General features: G+C 40.0%; 1 protein-coding gene across 7 annotated transcripts in view; it reads left to right on the top strand.

Annotated features, from left to right (window-relative positions):
* Window positions 1–547: 547 nt before the first annotated feature.
* The window catches only part of LOC121865701 (eukaryotic translation initiation factor 4E-binding protein Mextli-like), a 79,766-nt gene continuing 58,929 nt past the window's right edge, over window positions 548–21,384 (top strand). For 6 of the 7 annotated variants that reach the window (XM_042365225.1, XM_042365227.1, XM_042365228.1 and 3 more), the window contains exon 1: window positions 16,001–16,121. In XM_042365225.1, the coding sequence (XP_042221159.1) occupies window positions 16,005–16,121 (117 nt within the window). In that variant the 5' untranslated portion in view covers window positions 16,001–16,004. Of the gene's footprint in view, window positions 802–16,000; window positions 16,122–21,384 lie in introns of those variants that run through there. The other variant, XM_042365226.1, reaches the window with a different exon arrangement.

Genomic DNA, 21,384 nt, shown 5'->3' with positions numbered 1-21,384 from the left:
AATAAACCCCATTAATTAAGCAACAAGACGCAAATAAAATAAAATTTCAAACCGGAGTATCCACAGATCTAACGTTTACTTCAACTCCTTCCTTGATATCTAGAATATAATTACAGTCCAGTTACTAACCGAATTTTGTTTTCATTTCTCAGATATTGATCAAGTTACTTCATATATACAACAGGATGATAAATAATTTGTACTAGAATGAACACCATTTACAGGTAAACGAGCTGTTCAGAGACGCGTTCCAACAGCTCGAGGTCTGATAGTTTATAATGTATTACTTCCCTTCAATAAATAAGGTCTTTCAGTGTGTATTCTAAGTTACTAATGTGAGATCTCTGTGGTGAGGCGTGAGTGTGTGTGTGCCAATAGTTGAAACTGAAGTGAGGTGTGTGTGTGTGTGTGTGGTGGGGTGTGTGTGGTGGGGGGTGTGTGAGTGTGTGTGTGTGTGTGTGTGGTGGGGTGTGTGTGTGTGTGTGTGGTGGGGTGTGAGGGCGAGGTACTGTCGTTTGGGCAGAGGCCATAGCTCTCTCTGGCTCAGTGGCAGGCTAGACAGGCTCTGTTGGGTATCTGGGTGGCTTGCTCCCTCACAACCTCTCTCTCTTGTTAATACCCTCCCTGTGAAGCTGGTACTGTGTTCGTCTGTTAATGTGTACCTACCTACGGACTTGCCTCCTGGAGTAAATCCTATGTGAATTTCGACTCGATTCTAAGGTGTAACGAAAGAGAAATCGAATTAGCAGCACCAACGTAAAAAGCCGCAACAAGATGCAGATCGATTCATATTCAGACGGGGTAAGTCCACACACACACGAGGGAAATGCCACGTGCAATACCGTGCATTGACAATCATATGTTAGACTAAGATAACACATTAGGGGGGTTAAAACAGCTAATGCTGGTTTTGGAAAGTGTAAACTATTTAAACTGCAACGTCAATGTTAACCAGTTACTGGAGAAAGCCGAGTGGAACTGAGGAGAGAAGTCGAGTCTCAATAGTCCACGTTTTTATCAATCTGGTGAATTGTGTCCATAAATAATCTTCCCACGGCTGACATAACATAATGATATAATCAGTTTACATTGTGTTAGATTAAATTCGATATAAATCAAGTATACTGCTTTGAAGAGTATTGATCCAACTTTCTCTGGTTACTGTTGAATGACAATGTGCAAGGTAGCCTCGTGTGTTATTCGTGAATACGTTAGTTAACTTACTTTATATTTTTAGGCATTGATAGAATTAGACATTTACGGTATGTACACGTTGTTAAATCACTTAAATGACCCTACGCGACAATGGACCATAATTGGTTTACCACTAACAAACCTTATACCATCCACAGACGACTTGGCGTATCATTATTCATTAATCGAAAATTGGCAAAGTATGAAATAGTAACGAATTCATTATTGTGTTAGTGACGGTAGGATATTTTCGTGAATCTGACATTGTACCTAAATGCGAAAATCAATTAGACGGATATAATTTTAATGCTTCGAGTCTCTATTGTACAGTATATCTTATGTGTAAAGTAACAGTTTTAAGTTTCCAGTCACTTTTATTTTTTAATTGTAGAACTTGAAATATAAAGACATTATTAAACATATACATGAATTACAGAACCACAATGAAAAATAAAAGTTTAATGTAATGCTTTAAACTTCATATTAAAAAAGTTCATTATAATGCTCATCTTAGTTGAGATCGTTTAGCTGGTTTTAGTATTTCAGGATGACAGCAGTTTATTGCACGTACTGTATTTTTTTTTAGTGATGTAGGCTTTTTAGCAGTTCCTATTGAAAACATTTGAGACTGGTGATAGTGCCGGTACAACACAAATCTGCTCTCTTTACTTATATTGCACATAGTAAGCTTACGATCAAGGAATGGTTGATAATTTATATTTACTCTTAATCTAATCTTATTGGTTAGAGACTGTATTTAGCTAGCGGTTCATGCTTTGTGGCACCCACCCTGCTACAGTGTAGGGCTATTAAACTTGGAATATTGGACAGCATTAACAAATCGATGAGCAGTCAGTGACATCTTGAACTGATTCTTTTAACCTTGCCAGTCTAGAATTTCTCCTTTCACTATAAAAACATTTTACAGCGAGAAGCAGGTGTCAAATACATTTAATTGCATAAATGTGTGAGGAGAATGACTGGCGAACCCAGATTGGCAAAGGGGAGCCTTCTGTCAATATTACCAGTGGCCCATTTGATGTGAGATTAACCAGAAAGGCAGAGTCTATAACACACTTGACCTTCGTCAAAATAAACTTCTACGCTAAAACCACACCAATAGCACCAAAACGAGCAACCACTCGTGACTGACGTACCCCTCCACAACATTAGTTAGGTAGTCAGTATAATCGTTATACAGGTTTACATTGACACAGGGACGGAAACTGCAATTACTGACACTATAACTTTCACCTGCTATCTGCCGACAGTAACGCACTTTTACGATAGCGCTAATACTGTTACGGACTTTCTACCCTCTAGCACGGAGGCACGCCACCCAGAGAAGGGATGGAGAGGGAGGGGGCAAAAGAGACTATTTTTTTGGGGGGGGAGGCACCCCCCTACATCCTTGTGTAAGGTGAAGCGCAGAAGCGTTTACAGTGCCCAACAGGGAAGCTTGCTAAGTTCATGCTTGCCTTTATGTCTCATGAGTTAAGGGCGTAGAAGCCTGAAGAGTCAAGGGCGTAGAAGCTTGACGAGTCAATCGTGTATGTCATCAAGTTATTGGAAGCTCCAACAACTTGTCCCTGAATACGAATTCGCAACTTTCGATTTACAACAGGTACCTACAATACTGCTAGGTGAACAGGGACTAATGGGGCTAGGAAGTATGTCCCATGACCCGCTCCCACGTAAGGCTTCCTCATTTGCCCACTTGTTCAAGGACGACCGTACACGTGGCCCTACCAGCTGATAGTGACATTCCGGGAGGGGAGATGGGAGGGAGAGAGAGGGGGACGATTAACTAAAGCTTTTCCAGATAGCAACAGAAAGACGTACTGCCCGAGTCACTTGACGACCATGAAAGTGTTACACGGGTGGAGGAGGAGGAGGAGGAGGAGTAGGAGGTGAAAGTGATGGGCAGGACGGAGGTATAGGCTAGACAAGGAAGTAGGAGAAAGTTGAGGGAAGGATTAAGGTTGTGAAGACGAGGAAGTAGGGAGAGGGTGGAAGAATGGGTATGAGGGAATAGAAGGGGAGGGGGTTAGGTTAGGTTAGGATGGAAGAAGAAGGGTAGCAAGGAAATGATGTAACTTGTTAGAGAAAAGCCCGAAGGAAATGAGAGGGAAAAAGGCGAAACAGAAGACGAAGAAGAAAAGTAACGGAGACACAAATAGGATGGGTGAGAGTGCAAGAATTACATTTAATATAAGAAACAGTGAAAGAGTGCAAGGAGGTGACGAGAAATTTGGAAGGCAGTGGATATTATACAGCTCTTACAGCCACATGGAAAGGCAGGAGACTACGAGAGAGAGAGAGGGAGAGAGAATGCAAAGGAAAGTGGGAAAAATAAAAGGAAGAAATTAAAGAAACTAACAGAATAAATTAGAAACACAAAGAAAGAAAGAAATGCAAAATAAGAACAGAGATGAAGTAAGGGGGGAGTGGACAGGGCAGTTAGTGGAGGGAGACGGAGAGGTCAGGATAGTGGAAGGAGGTGGACAGGGCAGGATAGTGGAGGAAGGAGACGGAGAGGGTAGGATAGTGGAAGGTGGACAGGGCAGTTAGTGGAGGGAGACGGAGAGGTCAGGATAGTGGAAGGAGGTGGACAGGGCAGGATAGTGGAGGATGGAGACGAAGAGGGCAGGATAGTGGAAGGAGGTGGACAGGGCAGGATAGTGGAGGTAGTGGAAGGAGGTGGACAGGGCAGGATAGGAGGAGACGGAGGGCAGGATGAGTGGAAGGAGGTGGACAGGGATGTGGAGGGAGACAGAGGGCAGGATAGTGGAAGGAGGTGGACAGGGCAGGATAGTGGAGGAGGACGGAGAGGGCAGGATAGTGGAAGGAGGTGGACAGGGCAGGATAGTGGAGGAGGGGGAGACGGAGAGGCAGGATAGTGGAAGGTGGACAGGGCAGGATTGGAGTGGAGGAGACGGAGAGGTCAGGATAGTGGAAGGAGGTGGACAGGGAAGGATAGTGGAGGAGGAGACAAAGAGGGCAGGATAGTGGAAGGAGGTGGACAGGGCAGGATAGTGGAGGAGGGAGACAAAGAGGGCAGGATATGGACAGGGCAGGATATTGGAGGAAGAAGACGGAGAGGGTAGGCTAGCGGAGGAGGGGATGGAGGGGACAGGCTAGCAGAAGGAGGTGAAGGGAAAGCGAGGTAGGATGAAGGAAGACGATACAGAGAAGGGGGGAGGAAGGGTGAGGTTGGGGTGAGGGAGGTGGGTGCCGGAACCTACCCGTGTGAGCGTGACATGTGACCCGACGCTTGTAAGGCGAGGAAGCCCCAGGAGGTGATCACCACCACCAGACACCAAGATCACCTCGGTCCCAATTCACTCACACCATTGTCCTCACACACCACTTATTCACGTGTATCAACAACAGCAAAAAGTGATAGTATTTAATGGAAACAAATACATATTAACCCCCCCTCCCCCCTCCTCCCCCTCCTCCAACCCGACAAAAACAATTAAATTCTCAAAAAATACTTATAGTCTTGTCCCCAGTCGACCAAAATATTTAATCGCATAAAAATCGTCACTTTACCTTATCAAAATACAGTATTTTATCACACGAAACATTACTATTTCACGAAAACTCTCCGTAATACAGGACCACAGATACCGTCCTTCAACCACGACCGATTTATTCTACAACATCGGGTACATAACGTTTATAATTTTATATTTGGATAATAAAACGTTTGTACTTCCTCGGGAATTATTTACACTTTCCTCGTTCAGTTTAAGAATACCACCAGTAATATAAATTATATAAAATTCTAATGTTACAGAAACTAAACATATGCGTGTTTTAATACCAATGAGTCTTTGTGAAAATATGGTGTGAGGAAGGTCATAGACAGGAATATATGATAATTGTTTAAGATTGAAAGATAAGATAAACAAAGACACGAAGATAAATATATGTTATTACAGACAAAGAGAAGAGAGACACCGAAGTAAAAGGCCGTCTAGTGAATTGACAAGTGGACGGAAATGTCACCCGTGTTAAGTGAGTGTCTTGTAGGTAGATATATATTCATTCAGTAAAATCATTATGAAAAGTTTATATTAATTCAGAATGTGCATAATCAGTGTAGGTATACATAGATGGAGGTATACAATGAACATAGATGATGCAGTTATACAAAAAATTTACATAAATAGTGCAAGCATACGAACAATGGCAAACACAGAGCACTCTCTTCTCGGAAATAGTAAACCTCTGCTGACTCTGATTACATACTATAGCGTCTATGACTGTACATTATTATATCCATCATTCAGAATGGCGGCTCTCCCTTTCCTTTCATAAATTTTATAGCCTAGTTAAGTCGTCCGCGTCACCTTTATGCAGAGGAGCCTTTAACTGATCTCTGGGGGTTTGCGTGATATGGAAGATTATTATTAGAAGTAGTATTTCAGTTATTATAAGATAGGAGGAGGGATAAGTTGACAAGTCCAAGAATGTCACAATGAACTTGCTGTCCGAAAATACGTTCGGCGTGTGTGTGTGTGTAGCACATGGGGGACGAGAGGAAAGTTACCTTCTGAGGAGAAAAAGGAGAGGGGACTAGGAAATAAAAGGGGAATATGGACAAGAGGAAAGAAGAGTGATTGAGAAAGAAGTAAAGGTGGGAGGGAGAAAGGGGAAGATGACACGGAAGAAGGTCGTAAATACAGGTTAAGGTGGGAGAAAAGTGAGGGAGGTATAGGGAGGAAGCACGGAGGGAGGGACTATTTATACCAGATGAGGCACTTACCCCGTCCACCTCCGTCCTGTACCAACGGTTGGCACGTTGGCAGACACCTCCTGGCACTGTGTTGTGGGACGGGCACGGGTTACCATACTACCCAGTGACACTCACACTCAAGGCTCCACACTCGAAAAGTTTCGTATGTTAAATTTCCTATAACAAAAATAAGAACGTGTCATATTGGGGGTTTTCAATCTGCGACATAAATAGTTCTTAAAAATTCGTAAGTTCAATTTTACAATATATGGTGATAGGAAAACTCGTCTGATTGGTTCGTTCTTAGAATGGTACTCTTGGATTCATTCTTAAATATTCTTAAGTTAAATTTCTCCCTAATTGGTAAGTGAGAACGCTTCCGCCTCACTCAAAACAGTGACACAAAATTGGCAATCAAATGGCACGAGAATGTATACGGTGTCTGTCTTGACTAGGAACTTACTCGTCATTCTTTAGATAAAAAAATCTTACGAATCTTTAAGAAACTGTTCCCTATTGCTGTCTCCTTCACGCAGCTCGCCCAACCTCATGCATTGATCGTAACTGCTGAGAAAACCTCGTGAGATTAGCCAGATATTTTTCTCTCAAAATATTACTGGAAGGGCCAAAATAGACCTTCAGGTATTTCCGTAACCTTACAGATCTTAGCTTTGGATAGTTTATTTTACTTTGGTTTACGCTTCAATATTAAACTCTGAATGATGGCTGTGTTTTGCGATACACACTATAAAGTAATGAAGTGTCTATTAGTTGGCAGGAAGCTCAAGCAACAATCCCGTAAGTCTAGACACTGGCTTATCCTCTCTGTTGACGATGCAATGTATAACTTACTTCGCTTCAACAACTAAGGTCTTTCAGCGCCAATAATCTAGTTTAATAAATACAGTGTTATTGCCGGAAATGTTTTGCATTTCCGAAATTCAGTATATCACGCCTGGAGACCTGTACACATAACTGATGATTACAGTATAATTAACTTGTTTCATGCATTTTCCACTTTTTTGGGGGGGGGGAGGGCACCCGGAACCTAAGAATAAGACAATAAATAAGTATACGTGTATTTTCGAAAGGTTTTAATCCATTGAGTGGTAAGGGTTTCTCTCGGCTGAATAAAATCGTCTGGTATTAGCCGGAATAAAATAGTGCGACGCTACTTACAGGTTAAAGATACAAAAGCGAAATTATGCAGACAAGAATTCACATATATCGGAGTTTCGACGAGAAACATGGAAAGTGTGACTGTATTAAAGCACAACCTGATATTTTAAAGGAGGGGCAAAACCTGTTTTTTTTCTTCATTTAACTTCCGAAACTAATCCAGGGTTCAGGAGGTTTTATGTGCAATTCAAGAAGGGGGCCGTGGGTGTCCTCCCTGCTCCAGCCTCTTAGGTCGCCAACGCTCCCGACTAATCCAAGGTTATACTGAACACCTCCACTGTTGACCTTATCATAATAACTTTACACTAGTGATCTTTAGTAGATTATATACGACATTTTCCTGTATAATAAATCCACGAAATGTCTAGCTTTCAGTTACCTTATTAAAAGTTCAAACGTTACTTTTCGAAATTTATCACGCCTAGTTTAACAGTAAGACTCATATTTACATTACTTGTACAGGTGATAATAAACACTCTTGTTCGCGAGTGTTTGAAGCACAACCATGGGATATTTTGAAACAAGTTCCTTACACAAATTCACAAGGAGGAAGCTTGACCGGTTCTGCACTAGACCTATTTACAGCTTAGTGAACTTGAACAACTTTTCACTCCCCAAAATATTTACTTATATCATTAAGGTCATTGAATCGTATGTTTATTTTTAGTATTTACACTTTTGTCTCACAGCCTCGAGCCGAGTTCATGATCAAGTAGATTTGTTTTTAATTGTTACGATGAGTAAGTTTCATGCTCTGTCTCCCTCGACCAAGATGAGTTTACCATAGTTAACACAATTATTACCACCAGTCATTCCACACATTCGTCAGGGTTACTCACACAAACTAAAGCCAGGTTATATACTTTATAATTTTCAGACTATTTCTTTTGCATTCTTTCCATTTCTCACATATTTCTTCCCTACAATTCCCCCCCCTCCCTTTTTGGTAAATTTCCGTTTCCCCAAATGCATACCAAGGAAAGGTGAAAGGAGAAATGAATACAGGGATATATTCTTTTTACATCACCGGAAACTACACAGTACTCCCGTTAGACTTAAGTGATATTCGATTGTAAGACAAAATACCAATATTTGATAGTATATTTGGATGAAAAAGAACTTGAGCGATCTAGAGTTATGTTGAGTAACTGTCTGGTGGGTTTATGTGGGGTTTTGTCAGCACTGTGGTATGTACATGGTCAACGCTAGCCTTTTACAGTATAAAATATTCCGTGGTATAAACAGTACAAAGCGAAACCAATCCTTGAACCCGCACTCGAATTCTCGTATGAAAAGCAGCAGGTTGGGTTAGGTTTGGTTTCTGGGGTTCGCAAGTCCCCCTCGGCCATCACCTATTAGTGGTAGAGGCCGGGAAGTCTTACTACTGTAGCAGCTGCAACCATACAAGTTAACTAGATACAGAACCATTATTTTTATTTGTAAGGCGACGAGGCTCCTAGACACGGATCTTTATCGTAGTCGCATTATATCAGGGAACGTTTATTATTTTGTATTTAATTTATACCCTGAGTCTCACTAATCTGGGTGTTAGATACGGCTATACAAGCACATGGTTTATCTTGTATATTGTTTTAGATGCTTTATGATGTCAGTTTGTGAAGTATTTCAACAAAAGGAAAATGGGTAAAATACGTGAAAAGGCAATTTGTGTATTTTATAAGTATGCGCAAATTTCCTACATTGTCACGTGCTGTCCACATCATTTATCTCCATCATAAATCATTTTCTGTTTCTTTGTGGAAAATATATTGTACAATCTCGTTCGAAGGAGCATTCTGAAAATCAGGGGAGCATTTTCTAGTTCAAGGAGCTACGTTTTGAAGGGGTGAGGGTAGGAGATAAGTTTGTTAGGTTGTGGTATTTGGTTTAGATTTGATTTGGTTGTGTTTTAACTTACATTATTTGTTTTTGTTTGGTTAGATTTGGATTAGTTTTGGTTAAGTTACTGAGGACTTTTACAGTAATTCCCATATTGCCGACTCCTTCCCTAGTATGTTTTAACTGTCAACAGATACAAGGACAGTCATACATGGAGGAAGAATCGAGATGTATAAATAACAATACTGTAGCAATTTCAATTGTTTATTCCTTGATAGAGGAAGCGGGATCCTAGCGCTGTCACTAGGCACCCCTGTACAATAACACCAGAAGCATCTGGCAAGTGTGACAAGTATATACAGTATAAATATTATAAAGGGGCTTACTAAAGCCTAAGGAAGGAAGGATATTCCTTTAACACATAATCAATATTATTTACATAATATCTGGCCAGTATGGGGAGGATCATCGTGTCTCCGTCAGGGGGTCGTGGAGTGGTGGTCCAGCAGGCGTCACGGAAGCGTTGTGTGTGGGGACATCTTAGGAGGTAGTGGATAAGGGTGCTGCTGTCGGGTCTTCTGCATAATGCACAAGAGCGTTGCTCAGGGGATGCGGGGATACCACTCTCCCAAGCAAAGTCATACCCAATGATACTGTAGCAAGTAGATCCTACAACACTATACATATATGGAAACAATCACAATACTACACAGTTAAACCAAACAAAACAGTTTGCCTGAAGCCTTATCAAATGTAACCTGGAAATTACATAAACTGAGAAAAGATGCTGAAATATGACCGTTTATAAATTTATCAGTTGCATCAATTTTATGTCTCAGTGAGGGCAGATTAGGTTGCGTAAAGTTTACCTCGTTTACACAATGTGATCTTAACCATCTCATTGCTTGCCTTGATATTATAAACTCATTGTACACGTTGGTAACTTGGCTACATCTAGGTGGCGCTTTGAGACACATAATTGTATACTAACACACCCCCAGACGTCAACCTGTATGTCAGTTGTCATATGAAGGTTATGTTACTGACCTACTTTTCTACCACGACTAACGATATCTAGCTGTGACAGTTTCCTTCTCTTCCTGCGTTAGATGCTGCTGTGTCAATATGTTGATAAGATAGTGTTGGGTGAGCTATGGAGGGAGGATTCTCAAGGGTACGTAGGAGGGCTTGCCACTAACACGGCGACTCATGGAGCGCACCTAGTCGGCTACACACTTTCTCCACGCGGGTTCACACTGACAATTCAGCTTCCCAGGTTCGATTGTACTGTCGAACTCTGGTTTTCCTCATATATTTCACACATACGAGATACATTGCATTATATATAAGTATAATTTATATTTATATTACATTATTAAAATTTTATGTATATAGCATTATTAAACTGAGGATAAATAGAGCGTCCCAGCGGGAATTTTAAAATCTGGCATCGTGGTGTAGAGGGGTATCGAACTCCTGACTTTCACCTTCCGCTCTCACTTTGGCTGGTTGGAGGTGTCCTGGTGTGAGTTGCTGCGGCCCTCGACGTGCGGAGATAACGCACGAGGAAATTATTAGTGTCTAACATTGTGCAGGAGGTCCAAGGGCATGCTCATGTCGGCTGTATCCTTCCCAGCTCGTCAATGTCAACAGCTCTTGCGTTTCCTACTCTCGCTCTCTCTCCCGTCCTGATTCGCGTTTCCTTTTTATCCCTTTCCTGTTTAATCTGTATGTTTCGCACTTCAATTCCCCTCACCGATTTTTTCGTGTTTTGTGTTTACTTAATACAGTATGATCTATGAATCATTGTCTGTAAATAAGGACATTCGTGTAAACACAAACACGGGTAGGTAAAAAAACTCGCCGTACAAAACTTGCCTTACTTAACCAAACCTGAATCGTGACACCTAACCTACTCGTTCGTGTATTTATGTAAGAATATCTATGTTTGAAGAGGTGTGCATGTACTGACAAACAAGCATACATGTGCCTGCATGTGAAATATGTAAACCGTAATACCGTATAAATGTGTGCATGTCCATAAGTTTGTATCTATGTAATTGTATGTATGTATGTATGTATGTATGTATGTATGTATGTATGGAAATTTGTGTGATGCAGATCCAAGCCCTATACGTGACTTGTGGGAAGGCTGTAGCGGGGAGGGGGAGGGGGAAGGAGGGTCTCTGCTGGCACCTTGCCCAATCAACTGTCGTGTCACCTGGGCCAACCAGTCACCATTAGCGGAGGTCTGGACACACACACACACACACTGAGGCGCATGGTTGTATGCACTTAATAAACATAAACATACACAAGCAAACGCAGACACAAACACATAGCTATGAATATAAACACATACAAATGCAAACACACTTCAGCAGGTGAACAAACTTATACAAACACTCAAACACGTGTATAATCACATACCAAACACGCATACATAGTGGACATCATTCAAAATACAGTAATGAAAGTTTTTATTTGCTGCCACGAAGCATCATAGTTTATCACGTTGTTTTATGGTAATACGAATGATAATTTGTTATAATCAGGCTCTTCCCGTATAAATTATCCCCCGGCGAGAAGACATCTAATTAGATATCATTGACTTTTACCCCTGAATGTTTTCTGTTGCCTGAAGGTTAACAAAAAACAGCTGACTGCCTTAAGGCCCACCCACGTTCTCTAATACTGTCATAACTACTTGAAGTTTGCCTTGCGTCGAGGTTATTTTTTGTACACTAATTATGTTTTAATGACGATTATTTATAGATTTATTTCATAATGATGCAATATTTATTGATGTATCCGAAATAAGGTTAAATTTGTGTTGAAGACTCATAAATATACATTCATTTATTATTTCTTACTGATTATTACACACCCTACTTAATTGCCATAAAGTTTCTGTGAAATTTATTTGCCCTTTAGGAAGCTATCTGTGTGTTACTGTTTAAACAAGTAAATAACTGGGAAACTTGCAAGTCCGAGAATATAATTGCAAGTTCACTGAAAGGCTATATCTCCCATATTATGTGATATTAACCATATTATAAATTTCTAACATCATGAATAGAAGCAGGTGGCGTTTGATTAATATTTAGCAACAATCACCAATAAATTAACCGATTTGTTGAAAATATTCCCTATTGAGAGGTTTTCCATGATCAGCTGATGGTAACAGCCTTGGTGCTCAAGCGTGACTTCGGGCGAGTCAAAGACAACTTTTGCTAGCACCCAATGGAGTGATTAAGGTATGTGAACCATTAATCTACGTCGACGATACTAAAATGGGAAACAATTATTATAGTGTGGGAAAAACAGACTGTGGGAGCCTCCTCCTTATCACTTTTATGTTGGGCTGTAAGGACTCTGACTGCGAGAGAGATTTAGGAGTAATGATAAGTAGGAACCTTAAGCCAAGTAAACAATGTGTTTTTGCTCGTAACAAGGCTAATAAAGTACTTGGGTTCATACAAAGGAGTGTTAGTTACGAGACTAGCGAGGTCATCTTAAAACTGTATCTTGGGCTTGTGAGACCACACCTGGATTACGCAGTTCAGTTCTGGTCACCGTATTACAGAATGGATATAGAATCATTGGAAAGAATTCAGAGGAGAATGACAAGACTAATCCCGGGCATTAGGAACCTTGAGTATAGAGACAGGTTAAACCATCTTAATTTGCACTCCCTCGAGAGACGTAGAGTGAGGGGCGACCTGATAGAGGTGTATAAGTGGAAGTCAGGGCTAAACAAAGGGGACATTACAAAGGTACTCAAACTATCCAACCAGGAGCGAACTCGTAACAATGTTTTAAATTAGACAAATTTAGATTTAGGCGTGAAGTAGGTAAACATTGGTTTGGAAACAGAGTAGTGGATTAATGGAACAAGTTACCAAATATCATCATTAACTCGAATACGCCGGATAGCTTCAAACATAGGTTGGATGCTTATATGAGCAATAGGGGTTGGGTGTAAACGGGACTGCCCAATATGGGCCAATAGGCCCGCTGCAGTTTCCTCCATTCTTATGTTCTTATGTTCTTGAATGTAAATTTAAGCACGTATGTTTTGTGACGTCAGTGTAACCGCTTTGCCGTTTTATTATTATTATTATTATTATTATTATTATTATTATTATTATTATTATTTTTATTATTGCCTGTGTTTCCTTTCGTCTTTTGGCAGTCTAAGAGGGTGGCACGACACAGCTGACGTGAATTATATTAAACATTGTCGTGAACTGATAATACACAACGGACGTACCACAGTAATTGGGACCCTATCAAACTTACTGGTAATAATAATAATCCATCTATCTCGTGTTTATATATACATTTATTTATCTGTGTATAAATGCGGGTATATTCCTTCCTGTTGGTTTATCTTCTTCCTGTTCATTGACCCAGATACGACCCGTTTAACTGTTGCTACTTCCTGTTGTCTTATTATACCATAAGCGGTCATTACTTACTCATATTTATTCACGTTTATCTATAAGGTCTTGGTAATCTACATGAGTGATATTATTTAGTCTGTTGGTGTCTACTACGATTACTACTACTATTACTACTACAATGTTATTAACGTGGCCTCCAACCTCCCATTATAGCCACACTTTCGCCACAATTGTATTACCTAAATATACTACAACTACAACTACTACTACTATTAATTTACTATGACTATCACATTACTTCTACAGTTAACCACGACTATTATACTACGTCTACAACCATTCACAACCATCAATACACTTATTACACACACACACACACACAACACCCACACGCAAAATCACACAACTCCTTCATAGCCACACCTTAAACACACATACACAACCACGCCCTTAGTTTAACAGGTCAAAGTGAAGTAGTGTAGCTGAACGATAATTAACACGTAGTTATGACGTGTTGCTGAAGTATTATAACAATGGTGACGTCGTCGCTAATAAACTGGTGACGTCAACGCTAATAACACTGCCTTCGGGTAAATCGCTATTTTTTCCCTTACAAAACAAATAGACCAGTAAATCTTCGACGGTAGAATAATGTAAACAACTGTGATATATTTTCTTGTTTAAGTAATAATGAGAAAATAATTCATAACGAAATACGAAACTTGACTGAAAATAAGCTTATAATAGATTTTTTGGGCTAAGCTGTATCAAATAGACAGATAAGCTGAAGAATCTCCACTCCAGCTTATTTCACCTAAAGGAAGAGAAGAGGGAGGGAGACAGGGGTGTAGAAGGTGGGGGAGAGAAGGGAGGAAAAGGCGAGGAAGAACAGTGAGGAGGGGCAACAAAGGAAGGGAAGAGGGAAGGAATGAGGAAACAGGAAGAAGAGGAGAGAATGAGGAAGACGGGGAGGGTCAGAGGAAGGAAGGGTAGAGGTGTCTAAGAGGAGAGAAGATAAGAGGAGAGATAAGAAGAACAAGAAAAATAAAACACGATCAGAGAAGAGACATCAGTTAAGAGGAGAGAGAGAGAGAGAAAGAAAGAAGAGGAAGGGATAGAAAGAGAGGAGGAAGAACGGAAGAGAGAGAATGAGAGAGGAGGAAGGACGAAAAGAAGAGAGAGAAATAAGGAAGAGAAAGAAGACAGAATGAAGAAAGTAGACACAAACAAGAATGTAGTTGTATCTTAACTTTGTAAGGTTTCACACACACACCAAGATCCCCATAACCACTACCACCTTATGAGAAACTGAATAACACTACAACACATTATGACCTGAATACAATGATCTAACTCATAAACAACTCTACCACACAACCATTTAATATTTAAGAGAATTATCGACTTAGTAGTTTATTTCTTGGTTCTTGTTTGAGTTCTTGAGTATTTGTTGTTTTTGTTTTCTTGTTTTCTTCGTTCTCAGCTTCGCGTGTTAGTGATCATGTGTGTGTATTGCAGTGGCTTCTTCAGGTGTCTGTGTGTGTGTGTGTATTCAATCTGTTTATTTCTGCCTCGTTCCCCTGCTTCTTTCGTTATCCCTTATTTTATCTTGATTTATCTTTTCCTCTATTTAAAACACATCTTCCTGCTCTACTTACACCCCGCGTTTTCCTTTGGTTTTCCTTACATTCATCTCCCAGCTCCCCCTTCCCATTTTTCGTGAGAGACAGACGTTGTCACCCTCGCCAGCCTTAACTACCAACAACCACCTCTCCTTCATCTTCCTCTTCTTCTTGTTCTTCTTATAATGTATCCCTCCTCTTACCTCTTTGACGTCCAGCGTGAGTCATGTTAAAATATTGTCAAGATCTTGGCTGCATGGTACTGAGCTATCGTGCATTGTTGACTCGCTGTTCTATATCTCAAGTTAAACATCAAGCGATTGACTTTTTTTTTTGTCTGTACTAATTTTAACGTAAAATATATATATTAAACTATTTTTCATTTTGTCTTTATAGCAGAGAAAACATATAATTTATAGGATTTCACATAAGCCATTGGCACCAGTTTAATTTAATTGTTGGTTGTTGTTAGTCTTTTGCTTTTATCATCATTAATAAGTTGCTTTATTGCTTGCACTAGTGTGGTAACTATCATGTCCCGTATCGTCTTCTTTCCGGTGTAAAATAAACAAAAGTAAAATCGTTGGTTGGTTCTGTAATGAGGAAGCAGTGATGATTCCTTTCTCTCTGTAAGTTTCTATCTTTCGTCTTTATTTCCTTATTTTTCGTTAAGCTTTCGTGTTTCATATAGCTAAATGATAGAAGTATTTGGTTTGGTTTTATTTTTAATAGTCTGTAGTATAGGAGTAAAACAATCCCGTAAAAACCAGGTATTATATTGTATAGTTCCCCCTTTGTTGACGTGAGCACTTGGCAACTCAGCTTAGTCCCGATATTGACTGCAGCTATTTTCAGCTTTGTTCGATAAGTTTTGCGATATCTGTCGGATCTTCACCTTTAAATAATCATTTCCTCATATATTAAACTATAAGTTATAACTTTAATGTATAGATAAAGTTTATGATGCTGTGGGAAAAGTAGTATTAAATTTTCCTCCCGGTACGACTTGACACCTCTTCCATGAGCGTTTGGTTAGAGTTCGTTGGGAGCGTTCAGTGTGGTTATGTCCGCCGTGAGTGGTGCTGCAGAGGGAGCTTTCGATTTAGTGTTAAGAAACGATTGTACGACGACATGATGGTAAGTTGATGAAGTTTACAAAAAGTGGAACTAATGGAAAGTAGATGTTGTTTGTCTATTGGTGTATTTCTACCTTTATCCTGTCACTTAAAATTTTGTGGTGTTAATAGTTTTCAATGAATGTTTGAGATTATTATGTATTTACAGTATTACGTAGCTATGACAATATTGTGTACTTAACTAACTAGTAAGACAGTGCTTTTAGGTAGGAATATATGTATACAGTTTTAAGCATATTTGGTTCTGTGGTGGTTGTAGTGCCTGGTGAACACTCGGGGAAAATGGTTGTTTATGTAGGCGATTATTATGATTCAACTATTTGCAATATTTCACTCCCCCAACATTCGCTAAGTCTTGTTAAATATTCACTAGTGATCACTATTATACCAAATCAAGAATGCATATTGTGTTTGACGCGATAATATATCAAATCATAATGGGAAACTCTTGAAAAGCAAAAACTTGGAGTGAAGTCATTATGAAGTTTTCTGTTAGTTTAGCAGTATAATTACTATGCTATGTAGTAAAGAGAAAAGGTGATTGTCTATTGTTGAACTTGACTTAACCATTGGTGGAGGGAGGGAGTGAGGGCTTTGTCACGAGATTCCTGTGGTCGTCAACTCGGCTCAGCCCACTCGAATAGTTGTTCCATTTACTTGGTTATATTGTACACATTCTCCCGGCGTCTATATTTTTATTTGTTGTGGTACAGTGGCATGATAATAATACTATTCTTAAGTAACTTTAGACTTCGTAATGTTATGGATGAAGTTTCACCACGGGGAGGTTTAACAGAGGAGAGTTCGTGATGGGGTTTCTCATTCATGACCTCATTCCCCACCAGAGCAGTACACTCATTGTTACGAAAACGACACAAAAGTTACACTTGATCTTACAAAAGTAAATTCCTAGCTGTACATTATAGCACAGTTTTGAAGGTATGCATATTGTTGCGACGTTACTGTTTTGTTTTTATGATACGGGTGGGGCTCGCTGTTGGTGGTGGGCGTTACCGGGGCACACCAGGTAGGAGTGTATTGGTCATTCATGATTAACTAACAGTACGTATTACTTATCACTCTTCGTAATTTATCTGAGCTGTTTACTTCTTAATTTAGCATCGCATATAGTGTATGTTTTACAATAGACCTTGGTGGTGTTGTAGTGCTGTAATTATTTTTTATTATTAAGCTGTATATAGACAGTTTCGTTGAGATGTTTACCATAACATAAAATGGGTAACTTGAAAAATTAACATCCCTGTTTATTTCACCTTAAAGATTATTAACCACCCCCGACGCTAACCACACCCCCCATGGGTGTTTAATCTGTCTGTGAAACAAACTGGGGTGATCCCAAATATGTTATGGCTACAGGAACATGTCGTGGGAGGTTCAACAATGTGACTCAACAGTGGACGTGGTTTCGCAATTTTAAGCATCACCGTTCGAAACCGAAATTCGTGTAAACCTTGACTCGTTTGGTTTCAATATGATGAATAACGGCAACTGTTGCTTCAGTCACGCATCGCAGTATATGGTTATACTGCTCAGCCTATGAAAAAAAAGTCACGCATCGTTGATATTAGGGAGTTTGTCGCTTAACGAGGTTGTGTGAAGACCTACCAATGTGTAACAGCTAACCAGCACTAAGTTGCACAACCCGGTGCGTCTAACAAGTGGATGGAACTTCAGACGTCACGTAGCAGCTCCAGGGGATGAGTTGATTGATCACGGCTGACTCATGGCAAGCCTCTACACATGACCGCAAATCCAGGAAGTATCGTCGGGCTCTGAAGTCTGAAGCTTGTTGGTGTATCTTGTTATTTATACTGAGACAATGATTAGCGTTGAGTTAATGTTTAATGCATGTCTGATATCGTTGTCATCGTGTAGGTAATGAAGATCGCCTTAATGGTATATTTGAGATGATTATGATATACCTGTGGATTCCAGAGTATGAATTTTCACACCCAAGAAATTAGTGAACCATTATTTGTACAGTGTTTATTTGGGATGGGAGGTGATAATAAAACCAGGTTGACTTAAGAATTGGCTGAGGGTTGTTAGTGGTCGGTTGATTTATAAGTTTGGCAGTCGTTAAAATGTTGAAGTGGTTGTTGAGCCTTACGATAGTTAACTCTGTATATTTATTTCTGTATGTGTCAAATGGGTTAATAAAAAGACCTAGACTAAGCGTACGGACAGATATCATTCCGTTGTCTCGCTGTGGCCGAGAATTGAATGATTCTCGAGAAATTTAACCTAACCTAACCCTGAGAAAGATAATATGATGAACGCAATTTTCCGATCATCGCGAAGGACAACGTGACGAGATATGTTCATACACTTACCACGATGAAATAAAAATGACAAAATTGGCTTTCGTCAATTTTAATCAGGGTTGTCAGATTAAATCAATTTGATTTAATCACTTGATTAAATCAATGCGAAAAAATCATGATTATTTTTCCATCAAAAAGTTAACGAAAAGGAAATTTGAAGGTTTATAAAAGAAAATCCTTGTATAACTTGGTGCTGGGATTTAAAGTCCTGTCATAATAATATCGGCTTATTATGATTTTTCTGTGTATTATTTTTAAGCTTTGGGATATTGCTATCTTTAGGAACACTGACAGCTCAGTCTGGAGCCTCTGAACCAGTGGTTCCCAAACTTATTAACATGACGCCCCCTTTTGCGTAGTCCCCCCCCCCCCCCCCTTATATCTTTGTATGTAAATTCTCTATAGAGTTTATTTTTTATTATAACTATATTTTAGTATTGTTGAGGATCAGATAACTCCTTGTGAAAGATCGAGTAGTGTGAGTCAGTATGGTATGGTATCCATAATATGTACTGTACATGACTCGTAAGGAGAGAGATGAAATGATAGAAAACGGATAGGGGTGACTGCTATACTTTTGTTTTGCACAGAAGTGTGGAAGATTCAAATGGAGAGAGTTACTCCTGAAAGAGTTTCTTCATTATATTCTTTTTGAGCAAAAAAATGCAAATTTTGGCAGATGGCTTCACGCCTCCCAGTTTGGGAAACACTGCTCTGGACCACCAGTGGACAGACAGGACATGAACAGGAATGTATCTGGGCTGTGGCTCTTAGCCAAAACCAACAGTGGACAGACAGGACATGAACATTGTTCAGTATACTGCACTAGAAAAAATCATGAAAAAATATATAAATTCAAAAATCGAATTCATTAAAAAAATCTTATTTTAAAATATATTTTTTCACAAAAAAAATCACCAACCCTGATTTGAACACATCTACGCGGAAGAATACTCGATGTCGGAAAAGGTGAACATGGCACATTACAAGCACTATACAGTACAGTAGACTTTGAATAATGATGGCGTGAAAACCTTCGGTAACTTTTTTGATCGAGTATGAAGAAGATGCATGTGGTCGCCAAAAGATTCTGGTGAAACTTACTTCTTAAAAACAAACTGCAGGAGCCAACAGCAGCACCAAGGCACTGGTGGAGGTGGTCCCTGGCAGCTGGTGATTGAGTCATACGGGATGGTAATTTATCAATAACCTTAGCCAATTTTTTTCTGGTTCCTGATGAACGTGATGTCCATGTTATAAGAAATGTGGCGCCTTTTGTGTGATATTTTCCCAAGGTCTTGTTAATGGTATTTGATTGGCTAGATGTTTAGTTGTCTCCAAAAATTTGATTGGGAAGTTTTTGGCTCATTGTGTTCCATGTATTTTCCAATTGGTTGATGTATGGTCGCTGTGTAACGTATCGAGGGTTTTGATTGGTCTCTCATGTGCCACTGTTTTTGAATGAGTTATGTCGCGTTTTAACGTAATTATTTGATTGATATCATTGAGTGTTAAAAGATCTGGTTGGTGTGTTGTGGTTGGGTGACGTATTAAATGCTGTGATTGGTGGCTCGTTAACCAATCATGTGACGCAGATTTTGACTTGGTCTTAGATTTTTCAAGGTTGCAGCCTCACCTCTCACCCCTAGTGACCTGACCTCACGTGTGGTACAATAAAGGTCATGGGGTCAAGCACACTGCCAACACACCCCCCGACCTCTGTACCTCATATAAACATCCGCAGGACGCTTTAACAATATATCAGTTGTGGCTTATCACGGAGGCTCAGGAAAGGTGCAAGGAAGGAGGTTACGTTTGGAATAGTTGCAAGACGGGCTAGGTTGAAATAATTCGTAGAGGAAAGGTGTAATTTCCAGAGTACGTACCAAGGTCCTTCATAGGTCGCCTTGTGCTACTGTTGAATCTGTCTGCCCCTTCCCCTGTCGATTAGTTGAGTATTTGTTGCAGATTTATACGTTTTGCTAGACGTTAATGGCACAAGCTATTCAGATTTCAGACCCGATGTTTTTGTGTCGAAAAATAATCTCTAGTTTTACAGCGAGGGTTTTTCGTGTGACTTTTTCCTATACATTCCACTGAGCTGGAGGCAAATGGAATGAGACGAGGGAGGCTGTGTATAATTATTGTTTGGTGAGGTATGGGGCTTTTTAGATGTGGTTGACCAAATTAACCTGACATTTACTGAATTTACCTACACGGGCGGTAACTAGTTATAAATTTTTTAATCACCTACACAAATAAGCTGTAACCATCCACAAGACAAAATAACAACCCGCATTAACTCACTCTTCTTAAGTCATCTGCAAAATAACAGTCGACCCTAGATGCACACCAGCCTCCAACACAACAAGAACCATTAATCTCCACACTCTTGTACTAATTGCATAATCAGCTTCAACATCCAATTACCATTAAGATTACTGAGGTAGTTTGTCATCATGAAGCAATTAGTGATGCAAAAAATAATGACTCGATCATTTAAAAGATGACCCACAGTGAGGAATCAGATATATTGAGTGGTTGAGGTAATAGTATTTAAGGAGTTGGCTAGGCTAGTGATGCAAGGGGGTGTGGGCTAGTATATTGAGGTGTAAGATGGGATAGAAGGGGCTGGCTACTGCTAGGTGATGGACTACAAGTTATTATTGGGCAGTGGGACACAAGGTGGCTATATGAATCTGTACGTGTTCATGTGGGTATAAAGTGAAGTCTGGGTTCGAGAGTAAGATTGTTTTGACCGGAGAAATGTGTGTGTGTGTGTGTTTCGGGGCCACTCGTTAAAAGTCTAGAGAGAGAGAGAGCTGTGTGTGGAGAGAGAAAGTAGGGGGTCGTATTGTCGATGTGGCGGGTTGAAGCCTCGTCTGGTCACGACTGCACCGACGTGACCTCTCCGTGATG

Source organism: Homarus americanus, unplaced genomic scaffold (assembly GCF_018991925.1).
Source record: "Homarus americanus isolate GMGI-L3 unplaced genomic scaffold, GMGI_Hamer_2.0 scaffold34701, whole genome shotgun sequence".
NCBI lineage: Eukaryota > Metazoa > Arthropoda > Malacostraca > Decapoda > Nephropidae > Homarus > Homarus americanus.
This window is presented reverse-complemented; position numbering and strand designations above follow the sequence as displayed.